The sequence below is a fragment of the Clytia hemisphaerica genome, unplaced genomic scaffold (assembly GCF_902728285.1).
Source record: "Clytia hemisphaerica strain Z4C2 unplaced genomic scaffold, Clytia hemisphaerica genome assembly, whole genome shotgun sequence".
NCBI classification, from domain to species: Eukaryota; Metazoa; Cnidaria; class Hydrozoa; order Leptothecata; family Clytiidae; genus Clytia; species Clytia hemisphaerica.
Genome location: NW_027104177.1, coordinates 1 through 25,171, shown reverse-complemented (window position 1 = coordinate 25,171; position 25,171 = coordinate 1). Strand labels below are relative to the sequence as shown.

The 25,171-nt window shown below is 35.5% G+C and overlaps 3 protein-coding genes across 3 annotated transcripts; all 3 read right to left on the bottom strand.

The window, feature by feature from the left end:
- Positions 1-1,230: 1,230 nt before the first annotated feature.
- On the bottom strand, positions 1,231-9,091 carry LOC136814683 (lymphokine-activated killer T-cell-originated protein kinase-like; the record flags this gene model as incomplete). The annotated part of the gene is given in 4 exon segments (XM_067071097.1): positions 1,231-1,359; positions 3,618-4,055; positions 7,562-7,737; positions 8,778-9,091. Coding segments are annotated over 4 exon segments (979 nt in total), but the record flags the coding sequence as incomplete, so codon positions are not given.
- Positions 9,092-9,437: 346 nt separating this feature from the next.
- Positions 9,438-17,438, bottom strand: LOC136814682 (ATPase ASNA1 homolog). Its single transcript, XM_067071096.1, has 9 exons — positions 17,285-17,438; positions 16,670-16,817; positions 16,100-16,157; positions 13,902-13,992; positions 13,517-13,667; positions 12,378-12,485; positions 11,701-11,848; positions 10,925-10,983; positions 9,438-10,296 (listed from the first exon to the last, which is right to left on the bottom strand). Exons 1-9 carry the CDS (start codon positions 17,401-17,403, stop codon positions 10,171-10,173), a joined length of 1,008 nt encoding a protein of 335 aa, XP_066927197.1. The 5' UTR covers positions 17,404-17,438; the 3' UTR covers positions 9,438-10,170.
- Positions 17,439-18,116: 678 nt separating this feature from the next.
- On the bottom strand, positions 18,117-21,320 carry LOC136814681 (uncharacterized). The gene is made up of 3 exons (XM_067071095.1): positions 21,066-21,320; positions 19,288-19,571; positions 18,117-19,065 (listed from the first exon to the last, which is right to left on the bottom strand). The coding sequence occupies exons 1-3, from the start codon at positions 21,243-21,245 to the stop codon at positions 18,507-18,509; spliced, it is 1,023 nt and encodes a 340-aa protein (XP_066927196.1). The 5' UTR covers positions 21,246-21,320; the 3' UTR covers positions 18,117-18,506.
- Between the last annotated feature and the right edge of the window lie 3,851 nt (positions 21,321-25,171).

Here is a 25,171-nt window from a genome sequence, read left to right as displayed (position 1 = left end):
GCGAAAGGCTATGTAATACTTTCGCTAGGCGAAATTAATAAAGTTATTTTCGATTGAGTTACGAATTAGAAAATAATGAATTCTTTCGATTTTTTGATTTAATCAATCTTAACCAAATTTATTTTTACCATCGTTGACTTTACTACCCAAAACTAGAGCTATTGCACATCGATCCCTTACGCAGTAGTATCAACACTAAATTCCCTCCTTTAAGCGGCTGGCGAGCTGCGTATTTAAGACCTTTTTTCATATTTTTTAGCATCCAGTATTTGGATACTGTCCTTCCTGAATTATAAAAAATCATGGAAAAACAGCCTCTCAGAAAAGTGCCTTTTTCTGTTTCTAGTGAACACTGCCCTGCCTTTTTAGAATTTGGCCAGGTACATGGACTCATGAACTTTGAAATGTGCTTTTCGCCTTCCTGCGCATATTCCCCTCCCTCAATCAGCCACAAATATCGAGTTTGTCTCTACCCTTTTGAGGACGGCAGCGTGACTGAAAAGATTAGGAACATCCAGCAGATATGACCCGAAAAATCGAGGACGTTAAAAGTGCTGATTTACCGTTGTCCTCAGTCAGTCAGGATCTAGACAGATGCAAAACTACTGTTTCCGTCACAGGAAAAACTTCATACAGAGACTAGCTTGTATCAGTCTTAAAAAACGTAAATTTACCCTAATAAGGTTATAGAAAAAGACACAAATTACTAGATTTCGGAGATTTTGCCTGACGGCTTAAGTTACGTGTATCTATTGAGCTTAGGTGCATGAAATCGTACCCTAAGTTTAGTTTTCCCGTTTTGATATTGAGAAATCGATACACCTGTGTCACAGACCCGCTAGAGTCCCACTGTAACCTTTGAAAAAGATTTCGTCCCCTGGTGGGATAGATACCTTTAATTCCAGCCCAACTGGAAAACTAATTTTGATTTCATCCATATTCGAAATTCAATGTTTATAAATTGCACTCTAAAACCACCCCCTGGACTTTTTAACCTTGGAACAATAGAATTTCTTGCCCCATCGGGATTTCAATAGAAATTTTTATCCCTGCTGTTGATAAAAATTTCCACCGGAGCTTTGAGAACAGGAAAGTTAAGTAATAATTATAAATGCTTAGAATCGGTGAAAAATTTCATCCAAATTTTGGACAATCTCGAGTTATTCATCGTTGACAGACTCAAACAAAAATTCAGCCACATTTTGTACAATCTCGAAATTTCGATCTTACCTATAACTGGATCGTATTCTGTGGAGTATTGGAAGTCGGGCATGGCAGGCCGCGTACCGATAGCATCGAAATATGCATCAGGTATTGTGAATGAATCGTTTGTGGTAGATAAGAAACTGCCGTCTAAATCTGAAAAAGAATCGAAAACGAGTTCTGTTAAAGCAGGACGCCACAAAATTTCTGACACCCACCCCCTGGAATCCTCCACCCCCCTAGTAGATACTTGAAAGACAATTTGAAAGAAAATTCCTGGAAATAAAAATAGGTCACGGGCAACGCTTACCTCGTTTTCCAAATATTGCTATGGTAATTGATTAACAGAGGAAGTCATAACAAGTTTACTCTATTATGTTCTATCTTGCCACAATTTCAGTAAAAGCCACAAGATTTGGAGACTTTGAAACCATTTTAAATTCGACCATTTCAAGCAATCGCGACCATGGGCTCAGGTCTAGAGATGCCAAGAATTTAAAAGGCTGCTTACGCTTATGATGTATAGGGTTTGGATTCATTTCCCTCATATTTTGTTATATTACCCGAGATAAATTACTTGGTATCATATAGGCCGGGTGAAAACACGAGACTTTCTGTAAAGAATTGCCTTGACTTGATACGAACATTGAGTTTAAAGCCCCAAGGGCTAGAGTAGAATCTATAACCATCATCAGGCAAGAAAAAGCGAAGCCACCTATTTCCCATCGAAAACGCGCCTAGAACGCACCGTAATCAAGACGACGGATTGTATCTAGCGGTTCTTTTGTTTTTGAGGACGCATTTTTTCAAATCTAGCGATAGATTCTACTTTCAATCCGGTGTTTGTGTAAAAACCACGCGTCATCCAGGAGTCTCAAGTCTAGCCTTTCGGGCTTGGAAGTCAATGAATGGATAAGACTTTTTCAGACGTGTTTTTGGATAGCTTTAAATTTTGAATCACTGAGCCAAATCAAAAAATATATAGATCTTAAATTTTCCAAGGAGGATACTGTCGCAGGGTACTAACCCTGATTTTCAAGAGAAATTGTCTTTGGACCATCACCCCTTCGTAGAGCCTGGTAATAACATTTTTTAGGAAAAGAGGGACTCTCACTTACTCTATAAACCAGTAGATAAATAAGGGTACATTACCCACAGATTTATAAAGCCCGAAGGGCTAAATGGCTTATCTGATATTCCGATGGCGTATTGGCGGCCGCCCACGCTAAAGCTCTAAAGGAGCGGGCCAATATCCCGTTGAAAATTTTCCCGACCTTCAGAGCTTTAGCGATTCGGAAGAAAATTTCTACATCGGGTGCCAGATTACTAAATGGCGTGCTTTAAGTTCTTCCATGCGAAAAAAAGTGAATATCGCAAAAAATATTGCTGCTATTGTTTTCGAAAACCCGCGAAGCTTCTGATTGGTCAAGCGCTGAAATTCTATTGTAATGTCACGTAACTTAGGTAGGATTTCCTACCTAACCTCGACACACTTTTCAGCAAAAGCACGCCATCTAGCCCTTCGGGCTTTGTAAATCTATGACATTACTCTGAAATAATGCGTTGTGAATTGCCAAAATTTGGATATTCTTAAATATTTTTTACCCACCAAAAACCTAAATTCATGAGATATATAATCATCTCACCCAATTGTAGCACGAGGTACTAACTTTTTTGGGATTCAAATTAGATACCAGCAGCCGGCTATGGGTCATTACCCTGCAGCTGTACCCCTCCCCTGATTAGCATTTTCCTTTCATTTTCTTTTCCTCAAGTTACATTATCCCCAACAGTCGATGAAGTTCTTATACCGTTTAGTGGGCCACCAGGTGAGATGCCTTGGAGTTTTTACAAGATACTTCACTAATAGGTCAATTAAAGTGATAGAGATGACGCGTTCTTTAGAAAAAGTAATAAAATTCTTTTATTACATCTTAACGACCAACCAAATCAAATAAGTGCTTGTAAAAACTCTAGCTTGTCCCCACCAGGTAAAGACAAGGAAAGCTCAAACTAAGCCTTTTGAAGATTGAAAATTTATGTTTAAAAGCTTAATACGACAAGCAAAATTTACCCAGCATTTAAAGGTTTTCTTTTTCAAATAAGAGTGCTCACTCATTATTTTTAATTCACAAGCTTTTTCAAATTGGATTGACGCGGATGTGGAGCAAGATTGGTCAGAAAGCGAGGAAAAGAAAGACATTCAATAACAAAATAATAACAAAATCATCGAGGCTTACAGACACAAAATTTTGAGTAATGTAGAAAGTTTAGAAGTATAATTTTTGTTTCTTGATAGAAAATTTCTGATTTTTCACCATTCTATGTCTGTACTGACGATGGCGTAGCCGAAAAGCATTTACTATTAAATAAATTTTGATTTTTTAATAAATGATAGGAAAAAACCTGTTTACCTTCTTTAGAATTATGCATGTGACAGACATGCGGAACATCCAGCGCAAGCATTTCCCAAAGTACCAAACCGAAAGAGAAAATATCTGCTTTATCTGTTATAACATCACCATTTTTGATTTCCATACTGTGCCACGGCTCCGAGCCGACGTACATAGCCTTCGTGTTTCGTGGCGCCGATAGGTCGTCTTTCATAAAAATCGAAACTCCAAAATCACATAATTTGATTAACTCGAATTTCCCTTTGACCAAAATATTACCACTTTTCATGTCTCCGTGTAATAGTTTTTTAGTATTATGGAGATAATTTAAAGCGTTGCTTATGGAAAATGAGACCTGTGTAATTTGAATAGCGGAGAATATTTCTTCTTTTTCTTGGTGTTTGTAGATGATGTCATCAAGGCCTTTACCGAACGCTTCCATCGATAAACACACATCTCCTGAAAACGATAAACATTTTTCAGTACAAATCACTATAATTCGTGACAAGCAACATGCTGAATGGACCTACCTGATGACGAGAATCATATAAAAATAGGACAAATAGCAAGAGAGTAAAAAAGTGTAGTGAGCATGCTGCTGATTACCGTGAGTATCACAACTCAAATTAATATCGACCTGTAAGGTATAGTTAAAGTCGTATGACTTATAGTCGTAGATACTGGGGTGAATAAATATTTTAGCGTGATTTCCCTATTGACGATAAAAGGTTAGGCACTTTTTGGCCACGCGAAGTTAGATTAGATTCTCTATTCACAAAAAAGTTCACAATTAATCCACTTAAGGTTCATTGATGAACATCACGTATTCAAAGATATCTTATTCCTTTACACACTAGATAGGATAACTGCTCAAGTACCTGTAGAAGTGGGTCCAGTTTTGAAGTTCACTATTTTATTTTCAAAATTGCCTTAGATTCTTGAACATTCGAATCGCACTGTTGACGACCATAATTGAAACAAGTAATACTTTAATGGACCTACCTATTTATAAAACGAATAATTAGAATTTAATGGAAGTAATGTATAATTTTAAATTTCGATTTATATATCTATTGGAACGGAGAAAGCAATTAAGAAACGCATCGATGTTTAACGGTGAAAGAAAAATCATGAAAATCTGTCGAGTATAAGTTGAAAAAATGAAGGAAAACCGTTTTACGCCGGTTTTCGGCTGTTCCGGCGATTTTTAAGGAGTTCCGGATTCAAAGGATGATTTTTTTAAATAAGTTGAAAAAATGTGACGGAAATGTGAAAAAACGACGATTTCCGGCACATTTCCGGTTCTACAGACCGGAAAAAAATTTTTTTCGGCAAACGGTTTTCGACACCTTTTCGGCAGTACTAATGTGCATCTATGTGCAAAAAATCGCAAAGAACTAATGATAAAATCTCGAGAAAAATCTCAAAAACCGCTTTTTTCGGGACATTTCCGGTTCTACCGGCCAGAAAATTTTTTTTTTTCGAAAATTGGGCTCTGTCACATTTTGGGCATTGCCATTTTACATCATTGTGCAAAAAATCATGAAAATCTGTCGAGTATAAGTTGAAAAAATGAAAGGAAAACCGTTTTTACGCCGGTTTTCGGCTATTCCGGCGATTTTTAAGGAGTTCCGGATTCAAAGGATGATTTTTTTGGAAATCAAACGATGCTAAGTTTTGGGCATCATCATAAAGAACATTTTTCTGTAAAGAAACAATTAAATAAGTTGAAAAAATGTGACGGAAATGTGAAAAAACGACGATTTCCGGCCCAATTCCGGTTCTACAGACCGGAAAAAATTTGTTTTCGGCAAACGGTTTTCGACACCTTTTCGGCAGTACTAATGTGCATCTATGTGCAAAAAATCGCAAAGAACTAATGATAAAATCTCGAGAAAATCTCAAAAAACCGCTTTTTTCGGGACATTTCCGGTTCTACCGGCCGGAAAAATTTTTTTTTTCGAAAATTGGGCTCTGTCACATTTTGGGCATTGCCATTTTACATCATTGTGCAAAAAATCATGAAAATCTGTCGAGTATAAGTTGAAAAAATGAAGGAAAACCGTTTTACGCCGGTTTTCGGCTGTTCCGGCGATTTTTAAGGAGTTCCGGATTCAAAGGATGATTTTTTTGGAAATCAAACGATGCTAAGTTTTTGGGCATCATCATAAAGAACATTTTTCTGTAAAGAAACAATTAAATAAGTTGAAAAAAATGTGACGGAAATGTGAAAAAACGACGATTTCCGGCACATTTCCGGTTCTACAGACCGGAAAAAATTTTTTTTCGGCAAACGGTTTTCGACACCTTTTCGGCAGTACTGATGTGCATCTATGTGCAAAAAATCGCAAAAAACTAATGATAAAATCTCGAGAAAATCTCAAAAAACCGCTTTTTTCGGGACATTTCCGGTTCTACCGGCCGGAAAAATTTTTTTTTCGAAAATCGGGCTCCGTCACATTCGAGGGTTTATAGTAATGCACCTTTGTGCAAAAAATCAGAAAAATTGAATGAGCCAATCTCGAGAAAAGTTGGTAACTAACGAACGAACGAACTAACTAACTAACTAACTAACGAACACGGGTTAATTTATAGGACCTCCACCCCACCGGGGTAGGTCCAAAAATAGATGGCGGACTAGCTCTGGAAACCGGAGACGCTTTCTCTTAGATGGGATTCAGTCAAGTAGTTAGAGATAAGTGACTGCAATTAGAAACAAGCTAGATACTGAATGATGAAAGTTAGATAGCAATGCGAGGAGAAGAATGAAAAAAATCAGTCAGAAAATATAGCGTTTAGCGAAAATGCATAATGCAATAAATTCATCATTGATTGTTGATGGGGGGAGAGGGAAGGGTTGTAGGGAAAAAATATAAATAGAAAGTTCTGGTCGCAAAAATCAGTTTTATTGACAATTGAATCATGCTTGATGGTGAGCATTGTTATCAATAATGTTTTTGTGTGAAAAACATAGAAATAAAAGGAAAAAATCCAATGAAAATCTGCAAAAACGGTAATCTCCGGCATTTTCGGCCGGAAAAAAAAATTTCTCAAAAATCAGACTCGGCCATGTTTTGGGCATTGTTAATACGCATCTTTGAGCAAAAAATCAGAAAAAACTAATGATAAAATCTCGAGAAAATGCCAATCGGGCTCCGTCATATTTTAGGTATTGTCATTTTGCATCAGTGTGCAAAATTTCATAAAAAAATATAAAGTACAGCTCAAGAAATTCAAGAAATACTGTCTTTCCGGCGAAAATAGGTTGTTCCGGCGATTTTTAAGTAGTTCCGGCTTCAAAAATCAATTTTATTGAAAATTAAAACATGCTTGATGGTGGGCATTGCTATTAATAATATTTTTGAATGAAAAAACAACCAATTATAAGGAAAAAGTCCAATGAAAACCCAGAAAAACGGCGGTTTCCGGCATTTTCTGCCGGAAAAAAAAATTTCTCAAGGCATTGTTAATACGCATCTTTGAGCAAAAAATCAGAAAAAAACTTATGAGAAAATCTCGAGAAAATGCCAAAAAACAGTTTTTCCGGTATAAATTTTTTTTTATAAAATCGGGCTCCGTCACATTTTGGCCATTGCCATTTTGCATCTTTGTACCAAAAATCAGAAAAAACTAATGAGCCAATCTCGAGAAAAGCTGGTAACAGACGAACGGTCGAACGAACGAACGAACGGACATCGGTTAATTCATAGGACCTCCACCGGGGTACCCGGAGGTAGGTCCAAAAAATGAACCGGGGGAACCGATAGATGAGCCCGGGTAAACAGTCTTTCAAGGAGGGGCGTTTATTCTAGGGGGTGTTTAAAAGAAGGGGCGTTAATTCGAAGTGATACAATAGGTCTCTAATAAAAGCTTTACTTTTGATGCACGCCCATATTGGTGGCTTTTGTAAGACTTACAAAAGCACAAAAAAAAAATTGAAATGGCTTTATTAACAGGTATCCTACCTTTTGGTGTCTTAGTGAATTTCTTGAAAACCACGATATTTGGGTGATTGAGACTTCTTAGAATTTTAGCTTCTTCAGCCAGACGGTCCATGATAGGTTTCCTCGCACGCCCTTTATTAGCTTTCTTGATCGCCCATGGAGAGGCGGCAACACCTGAAGTCTTTTGACGTTTATATCTGTGAGAAAAATAGTAAATAGTAAAATGACAAGGGGGCGAATATTGATGAACTCTAGTTTAGACGGTTGGACCTGTCTTGCTTTCCCTCAGTTTTTGGGCAAAAAAGTGAATAGTACTTTAATCGTAGAAATTTTAGCGAAACTAATTTTAGCGAGTTTTCCCTATTTTCGCTAAAATAAATCTCGCTAAAACACGCCGAATCGCCAGATCGCTAAAATTTATCCGCGCAAAATTTCTGGTTATATTGCCTTGATACATTTTTATCAATAGGAAGGGTTTCAGTGCAAAGAAATGCTAGAAAACGAATTCAATCAATAATGTAATATGAGTATTCGCTAAAATTCATCCACGCAAAATTTTTTGAAATCGTGATTCGCTAAAATAAATCCAAAAAAAATCAAGATTTCCTGACTCGCTAATATACGCTAAAATTAGTCTCGCTAAAATTTCTACCCTCAATCAGACTGTAGTCGTTAATAATCCGTGTAATACAGTAGTTTGGCTGTTATAGATAGTACGATAATTAAATTGTTACGGGATAATATCAGTTTTGTATAAACTACAATTTGTCCCTTCCCTTTTTTGCTGTTATAGATAGTACAATAATTAAATTGTTACGGGATAATATCAGTTTTGTATAAACTACAATTTTGTCCCTTCCCTTTTTTGCTGTTATAGATAGTACAATAATTAAATTGTTACGGCATAATATCAGTTTTGTATAAACTACAATTTGTCCCTTCCCTTTTTTGCTGTTATAGATAGTACAATAATTAAATTGTTACGGCATAATATCAGTTTTGTATAAACTACAATTTGTCCCTTCCCTTATTTTGCACTATTTCTGAATTAGTCGTCTACATCAATCAGCGGTAAGGTAGAACGCCGGCTAGTCAAACATAGGTCCGATAAGGGCTTTAAATAACGGTCGGACATCTGAATTGTCCGACTTAAATTACTCCTTGTCCGGCCCAAAAATCAACCCTGATCGTTATTTCAAGCCATGGTAATAGTACAGAAAATACAAATTAATTATACCTATAAATAGTGACATGTGTGCCACACCCTAATCTCTTCATGAGCGGTGAAGGAGGAATAACGAAAGGAGAGTCTTGTGGAAAAGCTGTCTTTGCTGTCCGCTTAACGGCCGCTGAGATCGGGCGGGCGCTTATCGGTGTTTTGAATGTTGTATCTATCGTTTCATTGGTTGGTTTTGGTGTTTCTGTAGATTGATTGGTTGGTTTTGAAGTATTGACAGTTGTCTTTGATGCCATTTCTTTGAGTGTGCTGATGTGTTGACTTTGTATTAGTTTGTATTGAATTTCTATTTTTTTCGCGTTTTTTTTCTTTTAGTGACTGAAAAGAAATAAAATTGATAGGGTTAGTAAGAATGTTTACTTCAGCAAATAAAAACTTCAAACTATATAATCAGATGTATAAAAAGTTGATTACGACTCATGTAAAAAAAACTTACAACTAGTATACAAGAATAAAATTAAGAAATTTTTCCATTAGCCAGAGGCCACTTATAGCTTTTCGATGGAATGGATGGCGCTGATAAGTGTGAATGGTTTGATTTAGCAGACTCTATTTTTGGCTTTGTCTAAGGTGGTAGCCCATACAACTAGATCCAGGCCGTTTTTGGAGAAAAACAAACAGAAAACCATGATCAATAGACCATTCTTTTTTTCAAATTTAGAAGGTTTTTTCATGTTTTTATTATATTTTCATAAACTTTGTTGGGGTTTCAGAATAAATTTGTTTTGGGTTTTTTTAAAGGTTTTTAAAAACGTAAAAAAAATTCAAGATAGCAGAATCCTTTAGTCACCAGAAAGCAAAGTTCAGTCAGAAGTAGACTCTAGTCTAGTTTTGCATGGTATCAAGAGCCCAGAAACTACATCAATAAGCGCAATATTTCACCTCATTTGTATAAACGCGTGTTATCTCACGTTATGTAACATATAACTTAACCGAAAAATTTAAATCTAAATATTTTAAAGTAATAAATTCATTTCCAAAATTAAAAAACAAAAAACAAAACAAAAAAATATTACGAATGAGAAAAAAAATATTATTGAAAAAGTTATAAATATTTTGAAATTGAAATTTTAAATTGAGTATTGTTCGTGATTTCATAATTTAGTCAGACGCTTTAAGGTTGACTCTCTTGTGAACCACCCTAAAATGGTACTTGGACCTTTAAGCTGACTTTCGGTCAAAAAACAAAAACAAAAAGTCGATGGTCTAAAGAAGATCTTATCTTGTTGCAATTGTAATTAATCCGAAATAAGGAAAATTATTTAACAAAGATTCGATCGTCTCTCTGAAGCAGAGCTTGCTGCAATTGTAATTAACCTGGCATAGGGAAAAAATATTTATCCAACCCTTAAAAGATCCTATCAAATCCGTTAATGAAATTCTACTAGAACTGTTACGACGGTGGTTGATAAGGGTTGATTAGCCAATCAGAGAAGGTTTCAATTTGCTGTGGTCCACGAACTTCTTTCGGTAGAAGCGGTAACTTGATCACGTGGAAGTCTTCATATAAATCTGCTATCTAATAAAAACAAGCCAATAAATTTGGTGAGAGAAGGGCTAGAAGTATTCCAAAAATTCTTGAAGGCTAAACGCGTTGGAAAGAGAGTGGCTGTTTTTTTTGTAATTTTCTTGGTGAAAGCTAAGGTAAAAACGGCTCCTCGCAGGAAACTATTGGAAAGAAAATCCATAGTATAAGTGAATCCAGGAAATAGGCTTTTCAAGAAATAGTCCGTGTCTTACCCTATTGAAAATGTCGGAAGCCTGGCTTGCTTAATTGAAGTCGGGCAACGAATGAGAGAGTTCTAAGTGGGCCATTTTTGGTAACGGACATCAACTGGTTCAATGCTATCTGGATATCTAAGGGATGGGACCTTATAAGAGAGAGAGAGGATATCCAGGGGGTACAGGACGAAATGCCTGTATATTCAGGGAGTACAGACAAACCACAAAGATATCCTCCACCCTTCTGTCGACTTGGACACCAGGGGTCTCTAAAGCCAGACATGGGGGCTGTGGAACTCGAAAAATGGATATGCTCAAAAGGGGAGGGGGTACGGGAAATTTCAGAAAAAGCCCAATCACAGGCCAAAAATAAAAAGGGTTTGAGTCAGTGAAAAATCGCCAGAGTTGTTAAAGATAAGTCTTACTTCTTCTAAGTACTTCTTTTGTATATTTGACCTTGCTGAACATAAATCGCATGCCGAACCTAAAAGATTAAAAATGATAAAGTTTGAATACGAGCATCAATCCTCTATGACCATGGCGTTCCAGACCTAGCAATTCTCGCTCAATAGTACATTTTGTACAAGCATCAATGTAACGACTTCGAAAAATTAAGCCCCCACAAAACCGAAGTGTCTGCCCGCTTGATAGGCCTGTAGAATTAGAACGCCATGTTTCTGACTGTATGACCCTGGCACTGGGTAGAGTCGCTAGAGCTTGATGTAGTAAGAAAATTTGCGACCGCAGTCTAGCCTGGGGCGACTCGAAGACGTCCTTTTTCTTAGCTGCTTACCCAGGGCGCAATTCCATTCCCTGGATTCCCCTATTTAGCAGAGAGGCATCAAGTACCATTTTCTTAAGTCTATAGCATGATCCGGCTGAAAACCTGTTGAAACGTAGCCGAATGTTTAATTTTCTTGTTTTCAGCATTTCCAATGAATATCGTTCTGAGTATTAACTTAACACTATAGTGAGTTTATGTATATGTGTTTCCTGTGGTGGAGACAGTAAGTTTCTAAATTTTCTAGATCCTGGCCAACTGAGTACGACGGTAAAACAGCACTTTTACCGTCCTCAATTTTGTGGGTCAAAACTGCGGGTTTTTCCAAAATCGCTTCTGTCACTCCACCGTCGTCAAAAATACAAATACATCGCTACTATTTTAGCCAGTACTTTATAATCAAAACAAATTCAAAAATACCTCCTTGCAATTTCTTAGGAAAGACCAGTTGATTTACAATTATAGTTCGAATATCCATATTCATTTTGGTGAGTTCTTGTACAAGATGTTCTGTTTCGTAGAGTGAAAGGAATTCTGAGATGCAAACACAGACAAATGTAGTGTGGTCCTGAAAATATTGAAAAAGGATATTGCATAGTGAAGAATCCTATCAAATAAGAACTAATCTAAAACACCAAAACTTTTCAAAAACCAACCATCTCTTTTTCGAATTTGTGTAGGGTGATTTCTTTGTGCTTGTAATGAACTGTTGTATCAATCTTTCCAATGGGCTCAAAACTCCCATACTACAGATAAGACGATCGAATAAAACCAAATAAGTGAACAGGTGTGATACAAGCTTCAAGCAAAATTACTATTGATTTAATTTTGAGAATCAGCCAAAAATCTGTTAACAATAATCCTGAAAGCGACAAAATTTTGCCACAAATAGCAAAAACTTATAATTGCAAAAAGGCAAAAATTAGCAAATAAGCAAAATGAAGTCTTTTGAAAATAAATCCGATTAAAATACATGCCCAGCTGGCACACAACGTTGTTTCAACGTTCATTTAACGTTGTAAGGACGTTGTGAACGTTAGATAAAGATGAAACAACGTTGTGTGCCAGCTAGGTGTCTATGATTTTTCGAGTCTTACAGGGTTTTGGAATTGGGCCGATACTTCTTTAATAACTGGTAGCGTTTCATCCAGTCTCGATGTGAATTGTTCCATGTTCATATCTTGCATCCCAAGGAGTGTGCTGAACTGTAGAAAGAAAAAGAATGAGAACAAAATGATGGATTAAAAAGTACCTTAAGTGAATTAATTTTCGCATGGACAGAATTTCGCGAATCGGCCTCTTTTTCAACCAATTTCGTTCATTTTCCTGGAGGCTTTGACAAAATTTAGGTTTTAATTTTTTTCCGAGGACTAAAATTTTCAAGAAAATGGTCAAATTTCGCGGCGAAAATCGCCAAAATTAATCCACACAAAATTTAATCCAGTTAAGGTAGGTTTGTCCGTCAGCCAGCTTGATCAAGATCTATTTTACTACTCTAAAGTCCATTCGCTTTATATGTGCGTACTGTTCATTACTTCTTTGTGGAAACCATGTCAGAGAAATTATTACGTTGAGAGTGGTCTCCACATGATAGCAAGAAAGAGAATTAAATTAATTCGGATGGACTTTACTATAGCAGATATCAAAAAGTCTGTATCACGATAAAGATAGGGAAAATAAGAAAATACACACTTCTCGAGATAAAATAACAGCATTGAGGGCCTTGAGAACATGCTTGATTGATTCGGGTTTTTAACATGTGCTGGAAATGTTTTTTTGAGGGACCTTGACCCCTACTTTGGTGTACAAACTTTCACGATCAGAAACTTTAGCGAGGTTGAAAATCGCGAAGTTTACGACATTTTTTTACTATCCCGAATTTGACAAAAAAATATTCTTCTCAAGCATAAACTTTCGCGTATCAATAAGTAAAATTTTCATCCTAAACAAAGGCATCCTAAGCTGGAAACTTTTGTCTTTTGACTTATTAGTCTTATAATAGGCCAAAAAGTAACAAAATACATTTGATTCAAAGTTTAAAGTTTTACAAATATTTTCTATTTTGTCAAAACATTTTCGCAAGCAAAAACTTTCGCCAATGGCCCTTCCAAGAATTGGCGAAAAGGGCCAAAATTTGTGGAAACCGCGAAAGTTTTTGCCCGCGAAAGTTTGTATGCGTAAAAGTACTCTACTTTGCACACTATGAACAAAGTTCTTAACACCATGTTACACTAACCTGTTGAATCATAGGTTGTATACGTGATTTTAGTGCCAGTAATTTCTCCAAAGATTTCTCCATGACGCTGGGAAAGGATATTAAGCGAAGCGTGTGCCCTGTTGGAGCTGTATCGAATACGACGACAGAGAAATCCATGCTGCGAACCAGTCTGGTAGAGAGTTATGTAAAAATAATTGGTTGAAATGATAATACTTTTACAGTGAACCATTCTTGATGGTTAATGTCGCTAAATTATTTGAACCTCTATAAATCGAACAAGTAAACAATGCCTTATAAACCTTACTATTTATTTCCTTAAATCGAACAAATGTGTGTTCTCTGTACGTGTTCGAGTTATGGAGTTAATACACTGTACAAAGGGTATAATAAATGGGATACTCACTTCATGACTTCAGCAAAACTCATTGCTTCGTCGATTCCAGGGAAAGCCCCCAACAAGTCTTGAAACATCTTTCCTCCCATTGACATGAAGTCTGTAAAACAGCACAAAAAGATTATGAGATCGATCGAAAATCTATTTCAAAGTGAATCTAACTTTTAGCTTATAGACGGACAACTTTCCTACCTATTCTAATTGTCAGTAGGCAAAAATTGGGCATCCAATTGGAAAAGTTTTTGCTTGAAATAAAATTGAAATAAGTCAAAAGAGGACGATACAATGACTTTAGACTGCCCAATTTAATTCATAAATAGAACAGGAAGGGCAAACCTGAACTAACCTCTTCTTCTATCAAACAATAAAAAACAAGTGATACTTTTATGGACCTACCTGGTTATGCATTTAACACATATGATCATGGTCAAAAATAGTGTGACATTTGAAAATTGACAATTTTTCAATTTTTTTACACTTCAGGTGATAAATGTGGCTGACATTTGTTTTGACAGCTGAAAATTTACACACTTCAAGTTCAAAGCTTAACCTAGGCTTGTAGTAGTTTGAAAAGTTCTGTTAGGTGATGGTTTGTGGCTTACAACCATTTACAGTTGACTACTTGGAAATGTCAACCACGTGTTTTCACGTCGAGTTTTAACCACGATCCATCACCCATTAATAAAAATTTTAATTCTCTATCGTTTCATTGAAATTTTCGCTGTTTTTTTGTACACATACCTGGTAAGCCACAATTGTTCTCTAAAAATTGTGGCTGACGTAAGCCACATGACAATGTAAGCCACAAAAAATCACCTGATTTAGAGTGAAATTTAGGAATATCTAGAAGAGATATTGTAACCGTTTTTTCTGCACTTTGAAATTCGACCTTTTCCCCTTTTGAGGAATATATAAACTTAGTGTCAGCCACATTATATCACCTAAAAACCTTTGGTTAAAGATATCATATACAAAATGTCACAAAAACAGGGGGTATTTTTGACCATGTTCATATATAATCGTTATCTACGTGAGCATGAACGTTAAACAATCATTCAGAACAAAAATAGTGACGATTTATTAAAATTAGTCGTTTGTTTCTTATAAAAAAAACGTTTAGAAACCAAAATTTCATGCTCTTGAAATATTCTTTCATATTCAAGACTTCGTGAGCATAAAAAGACATCTATCTCATCAAAAAAATTAAGTAATTTGGCTAAGAACATTGATGTATGCTTATTAATAGTGATTCTTATAGATAAAGATGCATTTTTTGATCTGAAAAGTTTTTTTACAAAAATCTGCTTATCCATCTTTTACCTACTTTCATGCAAAAAATCCGAAAAAAAACAACGATCCAATATTTCACAAAGTCCAAAAAACCCTTTTTTTGCCGTTTTTTGGCCCAAATTTGCCCAAAAACATTTTTTTTCGAAAATCGGGCTCAGTCACATTCGAGGGTTTATAGTTATGCATCTTTGTGCAAAAAATCATAAAGAATGAAAGAGCCAATCTCGAGAAAAGCTAATACCTAAGTAATTGATAATGTGCTTATAAAAAAATATCGAATTTGGCCAGTTTTTCTATAAAGCACGCCAAGCAACCAAAATTTCATGTCTAAACACACATATGCTTCAAAAGTAAGCCCTCATGAGCAAAAAAAACATCTATCTCATAAAAAAATTGAGTAATTTGACTAAGAACATTGATGTATGCTTATTAATAGTGATTCTTATAGATAAACATGCGTTTTTTTGAGCCAACAAATCTTTTTGCAAAAATCTCCCTGAGCCATCTTATACCTATGATGGTACCCTACTTCCCTGCAAAAAATCAGAAAAAATCAATGATCCAATGTTTCACAAAGTCCAAAAAACCCGCTTTTTAGCCGTTTTTTGGCCCAAATTTGCCCAAAAACATTTTTTTTCGAAAATCGGGCTCCGTCACATTTTGGCCACCACTGTTTTGCACCTTTGTACCAAAAATCAAATGATTCCTATGATTCAATCTCGAGAAAAGCTGGTAACGAACGGACAGACGGACGAACGGACAGAGGTGAATTTATAGGACCTTCACCCCACCGGGGTAGGTCCAAAAATTAACAAAAAAAAGAACAACCTCGATAATTAGTCCAGCAGAATGACCCTTATTCATAGAAACTTAATTAGAAATCACGATAACCCAATAAAAATAGATCGATTCTCTACCCTGGTCCTCGAGAACATCTTCTGGAAGTTTTGTTAACCCAAGATTTGGATCAATTTCCTAAGAAAAAGTGAGAAAATGACTATAATACCAATTTAGATAACCAATTTATTACAACACTGTTTATATCTTATCAGTAGGCAAAGCTAAAGCTTTTCATCCCAAACAGAAAATAGACTCCAACACAACAAATTAGCCTGGATTTTGTGAGCACTGATCGTTGAGTTTCAAGTCCGAAGGGCTAGAGACGTAAACTTTAACCCTACTCAGGCAAGAGAAATTGAAGCCACTTATTTCCCATCCAAAATGCACATAGAACACACCGTAATCATGATGACGGATTGTATCTACCGATTCCTTTGTTTTGGAAGACTACATTTTTTGAAATCAAGCGATAGATTTTAGTTTCAATCCGGCGTTTGTGTAAAAACTACACGCGGGCGTAGGATGGGCATTTCCCATCCAATAGTCTCGCCTCTAGCCCTTCGGGCTTGAAACTCAATGGCACTGATCTTATTATCCAATACATTATGAGATCAAAAATTCACATAGAATATCTCAATAAAACTAACCATCGCGAATAGGTTTGTAAATCCTTTAACAGCAGTTGGTTTTCTACCAAACTTTTGGTCGAAAGCATCGGAAATGTTATGTGCAGGATCAGTAGAAATGATGAGAACATTTTTCTTGTGCTTAGCAAGCTGGATTGCAACACTACAACTGCAATTGTAAAGAAAAGGAACACTTTAAAGATATATTTTTTTATGATATAGAATAGAGGCGTGTCTATTATGCTGACAAAGCATAATATAAATGATAGAATTGCTCAAAATTTGTGCTCGTCCGGTGTGGAAGGGAGAAAAATTTGTTTTTCTTATTTTGTTTAAAAATGTAATGGAGGGGGTATGTCAAATGAAGTCAATTTTTGAGGAAAAATACAGAGTGTTTTTATCTTATATTTCAATGAACAGTCTTGTGGTAAGAAATTATTTCAAAAGGTCTTTAAGAAACAAAAACTATTTCATGACAAAAATATCAATCAAAATTGAACTTACAAACTTCGGTTTAGAAACCAAAGGCCGGAAGAATTTTTAAAGACTAATACAAAACATCTTAGTCCTATGTAAAGAATAATAGACAAAGATAACAATCTCAGGCAACGTCTTTCTAAATATTTCTCGCCATACCTGCAAGTTGTCTTACCAACGCCCCCTTTACCACCAACAAACACCCAGCGTAATTCTTTTTGATCCAATAAATGTTGGATGGAGGGTGCCATTTCTTCAAAATCCTCGTTCGATGCCATTTTTGCAGTATTATTTTATTATTATCTTATTATTTTTTTCTGTAAAAATAAATAGAGAAAATTTTTGTTTCTTATACCAAAAAAGGGGACTGCTAACTTAGGTGACTGCAGGAGAGAGAAAAGTTGTGAAAATGAAATACTCTTGATCTCTAGCAAATATCCAGCCAAAGAGAAAACTGATTCACCCCTCAAAATAATATGAACCAAAAAGTCAAAAAGTAATCAATGGAAAGTAGAGCGAATTCAATTTCAAATATCTTCTTAAAAACACAAAGAATTTTAAGAAAATATTTTGAAATGTGAGACCTTTTCATAAAGTAGTATATTGTAATTTCAACCCAGCCACTAGACAAGGTATAAATATAATACACAAATTCAATTACTTGTATTTATTTTCATTCCTGCTAAAAAATAAACTTGATATAAATTAATTCGAAAATAATGAAGTGGAAACATAAAAAAAATTAAAAACATAAAAAAAACCATTCTATGAATGAAAAATGCTAATGCGACAGAATGCGATCCAGGAACATACTGAAAGAAAAAATCCCTAATTAAATTAGGTTAATACAGGAAAAGCCCTACAAAAATTGTTCATAATAATACCCTAATTCCTATAATTAATTTCTACATAATATATAATGTTATGATTAATAAAGTTTGCACTCAAATCAAAGAAAGAGTCAAAAATACGTATAAATCATATTATAACTTTTTGATTATATCAATCAAAGTAAGCTGGTCTACATATTATCTACAATATATTTGATGAATAGATCTTATCGGAATTTTCGATTTTTCTAAAAAAACGATGCATTGTGGGATTGTTTCGGGAGTACTACAATAGAATTCACTTGAGGAATTCCTAAGAGATTTCTATTTTAATACTCCTGAAACAATCCAACAATGCATCGCTTTTTTAGAAAAATCAAAAACTCCGATAAGATCTATTGGTTGAATATATCACGGGTTAAGTCAGCCGTGTTTCTCAATTTATTCTGAAAATCTTCCTACACAGTGAATAAAATTAAAACCATTTCTTAAGCCTTCCAACCAATAATCTAATCTAACTTAGACATCAGTTCTGTCGACATCACCAGAGCCTACAATTTGCAATGTTGGTTCTTTTGAAACAAATGGTGAGACACCAACCATTCATTGCCACCATCATATTTGAAAACTTCTGAACAATAAATGAAAAACATGCGCCAGTTAAAAATCTGCTTATCTGTTTCATCTCCATGTTGGCGGTGCAAGATCTCATAAACACGGTCACGGTTGGCGTCTAACCGGTCTAGCCAAGCCTCCAGGGTTCTTGAGTAATGGACGCCATTGACATTCCAGTGGTCAACTACACTCAAATCTTTCTGGAAATACAGAAATAGATCGCTGGAAGGCATGGTGCCACCGCTGAAAAAATGTTTAGCCATCCAGCCAGTAGCCTCATCCTTGCTCTCTTTGAAGTGATAACAATATTCACGGTGACACAAAATATGTGTGAATAGGTAACCAGCAGGTTTCAACCATGAAGATACACGAGACATCAGGTTATCATAATTCTTCATGTGCTCAAACATTTCAACAGAGATGATACGGTCAAACCTTTCCTCTGTGGTGAAGACGTTAGCATCAGCTGTGATACATCTCAATCTGTTAGAATACCTGTTTAAAAGAAATACTTTTTAAAAGTATTGTTATAATTCTCCTATCCTCTCTGGCTTTTCAGATGGGACTGATGTCATTTTGAGCTAGATTTTAATGAAGGATGACAAAATTTAATGAAAAAATACTAATCATTTAGACAAAATATAGAACAAATAAAAATGTATCAACTGGAAGTCTTTAAAAAAATCTTCTCTAAATAATACAAAACCACATTCATACCCTCTCTCAGCAGCCCTTTTGTTGATCAATGCAGCTTGAGTTGACGAATTGGAAATACATGTGACATCACAATTCCGGAATTTCTCCACAATGTATAATCCAGTCACACCCCAACCACATCCCAAATCCATTATTTTCAATCCATCGGTAACACGTGCTCTATCACAAATCATCTCTAACATGCAGTCTTCAGCCTCCTCTAATGTACTCGACTCGGATGGGAAATAGCAACTACTGTATTTCAACCTGTCTCCAAGGATAGTGAGATAAAAATCTGTATCCACCTTTAAAGATAAAGTTTTACAGAAGTTTAAAACATGAAAAAATGTGTAGAAATCTGAATGAAGCAAGGATATTTTCATAGACAAGATCCTTGATTAATGTTTGGCACTCCTCAACCTTCAAAATACTGATTGTCCAAGGTTGTTATTCCAAGTGACTTTCCCTTTCCAGTTGCCACTAATCAGTTATCATGAAAAATGACCAAAACAAGTGATACTTTGATGGACCTACCTGGATTATGCATTTAACACGTTTATAAGTTAGGTCACGTTTTTTTAGCTGAAATATACCCCAAAATTTTTCTCTCCAAAAATCGGGCCCGTCACATTTGAGGGTTTATAATTATGAATCTTTATGCAAAAAATCGTAGAAAATGAAAGAGCCAATCAATCTAATACCTAAGTAATTGATAATGTGCTTATAATATAAAAAAATATCGAATTTGGCCAGTTTTTCTATAAAAACATGCCAAACAACCAAAATTTCCTGTCTAAACACTCGTGAGAAAAGAAAAACATCTATCTCATAAAAAAAGTGAGTAAGGTGACTAAGACATGATGTATGCTATTAATAGTGAGTCTATAGATAACATGCGTTTTTTGAGCCAACAAATTTTTTTTGCAAAAATCTGCTTAACCATCGTTACCTATGATGGTACCCGGGTTATGCAGAAAATTAGAAAAAATAATGATCCAATTTTTCACAAGTCCAAAAAACCTGTTTTTTAGCCGTTTTTTGACCCAAATTTGCCCAAAAACATTTTTTTTAGAAAATCGGGTCCTGTCACATTCAAGGGTTTATAGTTATGCATCTATGTGTAAAAATCATAAAGAATGAAAGAGCCAATCTCGAGAAAAGCCAATACCTAAGTAATTGATAATGGTGCTTATAAAAAATATCGAATTGGCATTTTTCTATAAAAAACGCCAAGCAACCCAAATTTCCTGTCTAAACACACAGATTCTTCAAAAGTAAGCCCTCTTGAGCAGAAAAAACATCTATCTCATAAAAAAATTGAGTAACTTGACTAAGAACATCGATGTATGCTTATTAATATTGATTCTTATAGATAAACATGCGTTTTTTGAGCCAACAAAATTTTTTTGCAAAAATCTGCTTGAGCCATTCTATACCTATGATGGTACCCTACTTTCGTGCAAAAAATCAGAAAAAATTAATGATCCAATTTTTCACAAAGTCCAAAAATCCCGTTTTTTAGCCGTTTTTTGGCCCAAATTTGCCCCAAAAATTTTTTTTTCGAAAATCGGACTCCGTCACATTTTGGGCATTGCCATTTTGCATCATTGTGAAAAAAGTCAGAAAAAACTAATGAGCCAATCTTGAGAAAAGCTGGTAACTAACGGACGGACGGACAGACGGACGGACAGACGGACAAAGGTTAATTTATAGGACCTCCACCGGGGTAGGTCCAAAAATTAATCCTTTTAACAGGAAACCGTGTGAAGGAGAAAACTTTTACAAAACATCGCATTTACCTCATAATGTTGATCATTTGCTTCTTTTGTTTTGATAGCGATCGGCATTTCCTTCAACTGTTTCACAAATTTCATTTTATATCTTAATTTCTCAACAGCATCGCCATCACAACTCAACTTTTTGATCCAGCGGCCCAAATTAGCTTGAATGGATTTCCTTAATTCTTTATCGCCTTCCATGGTCAATCTCTGTCTTTGCAAGTATACCTTTTTTATTTTTGTGTTTCTATTGTTTCTCTATAGGAAACTGAAAACAAAATAGCAACATTGCCCTAATCTTTCAACATTTTTATAGTCAAGTCATCGTGGATGACATACATTGGACCCCCGATGGATCCCAATATACCATTCCAAACATAGACGATTCTTTGGAGGGAATTATATTTAGTATATATTTGATTTGATGGCCACAGGAGATTTTTGGGGCAAAAGATCTTAAAACTGTAAGAAAAAAACCTGTTTTGAGGCTTAAAAAGCCTGACTTTAGGAAATGCACAAAATGACTTAAAATTTAAAGAAAAATAAATCATCGCAGACTGCATCATTAAGGGCGTGCAATAGCACGTGCACACCTCCACACACACCTAAAATGTCTGAGGAGTGCGATCAATCACACGCCTAAATTCCTAAAATTAAGGTTTTAGGAGTGTGATTGACCACACGCCTGGAATTTTCAAATGATGCAGCCTGCATTAGTAACTGGTGAAACCACTAAGATGAAGCACACACTTCACCTGCATAAAGCAAATTACACTAGGAAGGCCAGTGAGAATTCCAAAGCCATTTGCAAAATACCAAACCAAGTTTAAAAAAAACCTCCGAAAAAATGTGACTCCCCAAGCGATTTAAAGTACATAAAAGTCCGATCGGTAAAAAGAACGTTCTTCTTTGGCCTCTACTCGACCGGTCTTTTTACCTTTTGGGTCGCTCGGACATTATTAAAAGCGGCCACAGTGAAGCGGCCACATAGTAAGTTTTAAGCCGCTAACAGCGGCCCTTAGCGGCCCTTAGCGACCATTAACAGCCGTTAGCTTTGTTTTTCAATTTACTTACATTTTCAAGTACATTTTGGAACAAATAAAGATTTTTTCAGAAATCAAAAAGGGCAAAACAAAAAAAAGATAAAAGGGAGGGCGCTCAAAAGAATACGTCATTACGTCATATAAAAGAAGGAAGAAAACATTATTTTGCTCTATTGTCAAGCCAGAAAAAGTTTTTGAAACATGCGTACATTATACTCTACTTTGTTTTGAAACAACAGTTTTATCGTTAGATCCATTTAAAAAGTTTTTGAACAGCTTTGTGTTCGAAATTGTATTGCTCTGTTTACACCGTCATTATCATCATTGAGAACTTTGCTTTACCAAAACAAAACTAGATAATCAAAATTAGTCGCGCGGCTAAGGTCGAAAAACGTTTCATTTCGTGATACATATTTTAGATTCCAAAAAAAACAACGGAAACTCGCGAATTAGTATGTGTAGATTACAAAATCAAAAAGTTTCCACGATATTATCGTGCAAGTAACGAGTAATTGGCCATTTTTTGCGTTTCCAGGCAAAATTGCAAGGCCTGGAAATTCATGATTTTTGGGGGGTCTTCAAATTAAAAAAAGACCAATACCACATGATAGAGCTCTTCAAACTGAGCAAAAAAGTGTATTACACCAAAGTCCCAACTTCTCTAGATCAAAAGTTATGGGCCTATTTGTGGTAAAAAACTGATGGACAACAGGGAATTTCCCCACAATCTGCATTAATTTATGCAAAATTAAACACCTTTTTGACCACAAATAGGCCCATAACTTTTGATATAGAGAAGTTGGGACTTTGGTGTAATACACTTTTTTGCTCAGTTTGAAGAGCTCTATCATGTGATATAGGTCTTTTTTTAATTTGAAGACCCCCCAAAAATCATGAATTTCCAGACCTTGCAATTTTGCCTGGAAACGCAAAAAATCGCCATTTACTCGTTACTTGCACGATAATATCGTGGAAACTTTTTGATTTTGGAATCTACATATACTAATTCGAGAGTTTCCATCGAAAAAAGTGGAATCTAAGAGGTGTATCACGAAAATCATTTTCTAGCCACTTTTTTCGACATCAGCCGCGCGACTAAATAAAGAAGGACCAAAGAAGCCATCAAATGTTGTAAAATAAAATAAAATGATTGCTTCCCCAGTAGAGGAGAGGGAAAGCTTCCAAAAAGGCATCTCGCAGGCTTTGCTTTCTTATAAGCTCCTGATTTGTCACAAGCTCCTGATCTGTGACGTTTCGAATTTGATGCAACTTTTAGAATGCGAGAGAGAGAAAAAGTGAAAATCACGTGAAAAGAAAGTCATCACTATTTTTGGTAAAAGTTCACGTGATAATACGAAGGAAAGCACGCAGAGGGAGCTCAATGTAAACAGACATTTAGTAAAAGTCTGCACTCTGCTTCGTTCGTTGTGGGTCATGCTGGGCTTGGCTGAACCTCAAGATATTTGGTCTCTCGAGACATTTTTCTTGCTTTCCAATTCTATATTATGATTCATGAAAAAAAATGTAAGAGAGTAAAGTATTTCGCTATTAGTGAGGTCAGGTAGCACATAAAAACGTAAGAATACTTCAGATGGTGATTAAAGCATGAAATTTGGCACAGATGATCCTTAGAGGGTCTAAAACTTAATTTTAAACAGTAACACCAAATTTTTCCACCTGGCCACCTGCCAGATGACGTCATCAGGTGGCTGGTCAAAATATTATTTTTTTGAAAATATTCAAACTCTGATGGTTCCAGCGGAAAGAGCATGAAATGCTGATAAAAATTGAGGTATAAAACATGCCTTGAAAATCTTCCTATCAAAAGTTATAGAGGTTGAAAGTTTTTTGATGACGTCATCATAAGCCTTTCCAGGCAAAACTTAAAAACCTCGTAATTTTGACCAAATTTCATGTTTTCTACATGAATTCATATCGAAGTTCATTGCTTTTTCCGATTCCGATGTTCAAATTGAATTAAAAGCTTTAAATCCTACAGAATACTAAAACTTAGATTTTGAGCTTTACAGGCAATCAACGCAGCGTTCTCCCTTCAGGAGCACAGTGTACAACCAAAATTTTTTTTGATGTGTTTTAAGCCTTCCTATGTTGTTTAGACCCAAGCATCAGATGGAACTTCAAATTTTGACATGGATTCATGTATAAAACACTAAATTTGGTCAACTAGTTCCGTTATTACGGGATTTTAGGTTTTGCCTGGAAGGCGTATGATGACGTCATCACAAACTTAAACCTTCATACGTTTGATAGGAAGATTTTGAAGCATGTTTTATACCTCGATTTTCATCAGCAGTTTCATGCTCTTTCCGCTGATACCATCAGATTTTTAAATATTTTCAAAAAATAATATTTTTGCTAGCCACCTATGACTCATGGCAGGTGGCCAGGTGGCAAAATTTGGTGTTACTGTTTAAATTAAGTTTAGACCCTCTAAGGAATCATCTGTGCAAGTTTCATGCTTTAATCCCATCTTAAGTATTTTTGTGCTAACGCCTCACTATATTCAAAATACTTGATACCAAATTCAGAATCTGTAAGTAATTAAAAAGAACATTTTCAAGAACCCTGTCTCACCACGAACGATCCTTTTTAATATACCCTCTCAGTCGTTGAATCTCGCTATTTATTTTAGACAATGTAAAATTCTTTATAGCCGATATTCGTAAAACTTTACCGATCCACAAGCTTACCGAATTAATTAATATTTATAATATATATAATTACTTTTACCGAATTAGTTAAACTTTTTAACGAAGCGATTCGGTTAAACAGCTGAATTTAACTGAAACCATTTTACCAAAATTCGGTTACATTTTTGAGAGGATCCCTAAGATATAAGAGAAAAAGGATTGATTAATCGAATACAACAGAATACAAGGATTAAATAATCGAATATAGGAGATTAAATAGTCGAAGCTATTCGACTAAACGACGGCAGCATTAATCGAACTTCATAAACGAAAAAAATCGATATAATTTTTTAAAATCCCTAAAGAAGCCGCTAATAAGCCGCTGGCCGCTAAATAGGCCGCTCAATTTCGAATTGGATTTTCAACTCAATTT

What these genes read in the sequence shown, in the direction of transcription:
- LOC136814682 (XM_067071096.1), bottom strand. Translation starts at nt 17,403, where the DNA reads ATGGCATCGAACGAGGATTTTGAAGAAATGGCACCCTCCATCCAACAT. An exon ending in GTTGGTAAGACAACTTGCAG is followed by an intron (nt 16,818 to 17,284) that starts GTATGGCGAGAA and finishes TTACAATTGCAG; the next exon opens with TTGTAGTGTTGCAATCCAGC. An exon ending in TCCTAAGAAATTGCAAGGAG is followed by an intron (nt 10,984 to 11,700) that starts GTATTTTTGAAT and finishes TTAATCTTTTAG; the next exon opens with GTTCGGCATGCGATTTATGT.
- LOC136814681 (XM_067071095.1), bottom strand. Translation starts at nt 21,245, where the DNA reads ATGGAAGGCGATAAAGAATTAAGGAAATCCATTCAAGCTAATTTGGGC. An exon ending in CAAATGATCAACATTATGAG is followed by an intron (nt 19,572 to 21,065) that starts GTAAATGCGATG and finishes TTATCTTTAAAG; the next exon opens with GTGGATACAGATTTTTATCT. An exon ending in AAAAGGGCTGCTGAGAGAGG is followed by an intron (nt 19,066 to 19,287) that starts GTATGAATGTGG and finishes TCTTTTAAACAG; the next exon opens with GTATTCTAACAGATTGAGAT.